A 3220-nucleotide genomic window follows, 5' to 3' on the forward strand; every position below is an offset into this window, starting at 1 on the left:
GGTGTGTGTGTGTGTATGTGTGTGTGTGTGTGTGTGGAGCAATGGGGCGGGGGGGAGCCATGGTGGGTGTGGGGGGGGGATGAGGGGGAATTTGTTTATGTCCAAAGCCAGGGAAAACAGCTGCCTACCCATTATCATCAAAGTGGTAATGCGAGAGAGGCAAAAGGTGTAATGGCCCCGGCACACACCTTCCGGGATTTGGTTGGCGTAACATGGTGGGGTTGGTTGGGTTTCGGCGGTGAAACGGAGATAATGCGAGGGCGGTGGGGATTGGGGGGTTGCCGTGTTGCATCGCTGTGTTAGTTGTACACGTACGGCAGATGACACCAACCCCGAAATCCGCGATGGCGTCCCCAGCTAGCCGTGTTGCTCGGCCCCTTACAGCCGTGTTGCTCGGCCCCTGTCAAAGGCAAGCAGCCCCACCTCCAGCAGCCCCCCACACGATGGTCACCCCGATCCTCCACCCCACCACCCCGCCCCCGCACCACCCCAAGTTTGTCAGTTTGTCAGTTTGTCAGTTTGTCAGTTTGTCAGTTTGTCAGTTTCATTTTTGAAAACCCTAACACGCGTTGCTGGTGATTATTCGGAGCTCATACGTACATACATACACACACCCCACACACACACCTCACCATGTTGCTGCACATCCCCCCACACCCCGCCAGCTCGGTGCCCTCGAAGTCGAATCTCACTCGGGGGCAGCGAACCGTCCACATGGTGCCCCGGGGCTTATCACCTGACGGCCTCGGAGGGGGCCGGGGGGGGGGGCGGTGGAGGGGTAGGTGGCGAGATATTGAAGGGGGAGATGGGGGGAAAGACGAACCACGTGAAAGAGTGAAGCTGAAGCCAAGGAGGAAAGACTGATGCGCCAGATGTGAAGAAGGCGAACCTAACCAGTCGGCGCGTTCTTGCGAAGAAGAAGTCCTTATGTAGAGGGGAGATGGGGGGTTGGCGAGATATTACAGCAGTAGCAGCAGCAGTAGCAGCAGCAGTAGCAGCAGCAGTAGCAGCAGTAGCAGTAGCAGTAGCAGCAGCAGTAGCAGCAGCAGTAGCAACAGCAGTAGCAGCAGTAGCAGCAGCAATAGCAGCAGCAGTAGCAGCAGCAGCAGCAGTAGCAGTAGCAGCAGCAGCAGTAGCAGTAGCAGCAGCAGTAGCAGCAGCAGTAGCAGCAGTAGCAGCAGTAGCAGTAGCAGCAGTAGCAGCAGTAGCAGCAGCAAGAGGAGGAGGACGTGGAGGATCTAATGATGGCGGATCCACGGGGCCAGTGTGCGGGTGCCCACCACCACCGCACGGCGCAATGGACCTTTCACACCTTGCATTGCGGTGCAGCTAACCAAGGGGCCTTAGGGGGCTCTCCCCCCCAGCCCCACCACACCCCGCGTGTCGACGCCATCGCCGCAGTTCGCTGACAGTAGTGGTCACAGTAGTGAGCAGTCCCCCCCACCCCCCTGGTCGATGTGGCGGTGTAGGGGACCTCCGTATGCGCTGCTGGTATTTCTTTTAGCTAGGAGTGGTTCTGTCGATCGTGCGGACGCAGCTGCCCCGTGGTTAAGAAAATCGTGTGTGTATGTATGTGTGTATGCATGTGCGTATGTATGTATGTGTGCATGTACGCGTGTATGTGTGTATGTATGTGTATATGTGTTGTGTGTATGTATGTGTGTCACTGGGGGATGCGAGAAGGCGGGTGATAATCATGCATACGATCACGCGTACCTTACCCCCTCGTCAGCGTTATTTTTAAGCAATGTATTCCTTTAAAGGAATAAACAGGCATTTTGGCCTTTGGAAAAAAGGAATGAATTGAGGCCGATCCGTACATTTTCATTCCTCCAGCCAAAAACGCCCATTGCTGCCAGATTGCTCCGTAGTGTGCAGAACTTAGTATTTTCAATTGTAGGATAGATATGAGGGGCCGTAAGAAGGTCAAGCCCGTGAGTCAACGCGGCATAGCAGCATGTATGACCGGTCCTCACATAGCCAAACACGCAAAAAACAACGACTCGAACGTCGAACAGACACTAACACAGCAAGATAAGCCTGAAAAATTTTCCTGATAAAGGTGTTTGGGATGGCGGTGCTGTTGTCGGTAATGCATCGGCAATGGTGTTGCTGCCAGCGGCGGCCGATGACACGGGCGCCATTACCCCTGTCCTCCATGGCGGTTGTGATCAGCATAAGTGCAAGCTGTCACCCAATCAGCTCGACAACAACGACAGTGAATGCGGCGAGGCCGGCGATCCATTTCAGGCGCCCAATCCGAGCGCTCGCAGTGCCAAGTGGGCTCAGACACAGCGCATCCGCAAGGGCCAGAGCGACGATGCATGGCGGGACAAGCAGAAAGGGAATCCCCACAGATTGCAGATTGTCTGGGCCGCCAGGTATCTCTGGGCCCGGCCTGTGCATGCTGACGTGGATGCCGGAGAAGTGCATCCCCTACACGTTGATGAAGAAGAGCGACCATCCCCTGCAGGAAGTCGCTCGTCCAGCTGGACGAGCACCTAGCACTGTGTGTGCGCGGATGTTTACCCAGGACCCGTTCGACCTGGGCACGCTCCCGTTCCGTGTGACGCACTGAGGAAGTGGCTGGACAGCAGCAGCAGTGGCCGGTACATGATGAACCGGTAGAGTCCCAGTGTGCTGTGGTTTGCAGCGGCGGGTGACGGCCTGTGATTTGCTATGCGGTTGCTTGCTTTGGGCCTTTGCTTGGTCGGATTTGCTTATTGCTCACAAACAGTGCCAGAACTATCTATGCATGTGCATGAAGAGTGCGCACATGAACGAAAGCGCGCCAACTCAGTGCGTGACTCTTGGTCCATGAGGGGAGTTGAAAACTTATCGGGGGGGTGGGGGTTTGGGGGTTTAAGCGCCTCACACTTAAGGAATTAATTACGACGACCCTAGCAAATTTGTTACTTAGGTCGGAATAAATTGAGCCCCGTCCTAAACGAAAAAAAAATCACTGCCCCTCGTTACTTCGCCTTCCATTTGCCCAGCTACCTATGTAACATGTTAATCCCATCACCCCCGTAATTTACCCACATACACACCCCTTCCTCCCCTCCCCTCCCCATACCCCACGTACACCCCCAACATACACCCAGACAAACATACACACTACAAGCACACCGGGTCCTACCGGGGTACCCAGCCGTCTGCAGGTCCAGCACCTCGATGCCCCTCCCTGGCGCTATGGGCAGGGTGAAGGAGTCCGGAGGCA

General features: G+C 55.8%; 1 protein-coding gene across 1 annotated transcript in view; it reads right to left on the bottom strand.

The window, feature by feature from the left end:
• The window catches only part of VOLCADRAFT_92030 (uncharacterized protein), a gene marked incomplete at both ends in the record, with an annotated part of 15607 nt that overhangs the window by 3174 nt on the left and 9213 nt on the right, over positions 1-3220 (bottom strand). The window contains 3 exons of the mRNA XM_002951533.1: positions 633-736; positions 2576-2640; positions 3140-3190. Of these exons, the coding sequence (XP_002951579.1) occupies positions 633-736; positions 2576-2640; positions 3140-3190 (220 nt within the window). The remainder of the gene's footprint in view (positions 1-632; positions 737-2575; positions 2641-3139; positions 3191-3220) is intronic.

The sequence above is a fragment of the Volvox carteri genome (genome assembly GCF_000143455.1).
Source record: "Volvox carteri f. nagariensis unplaced genomic scaffold VOLCAscaffold_24, whole genome shotgun sequence".
Taxonomy (NCBI): Eukaryota; Viridiplantae; Chlorophyta; class Chlorophyceae; order Chlamydomonadales; family Volvocaceae; genus Volvox; species Volvox carteri.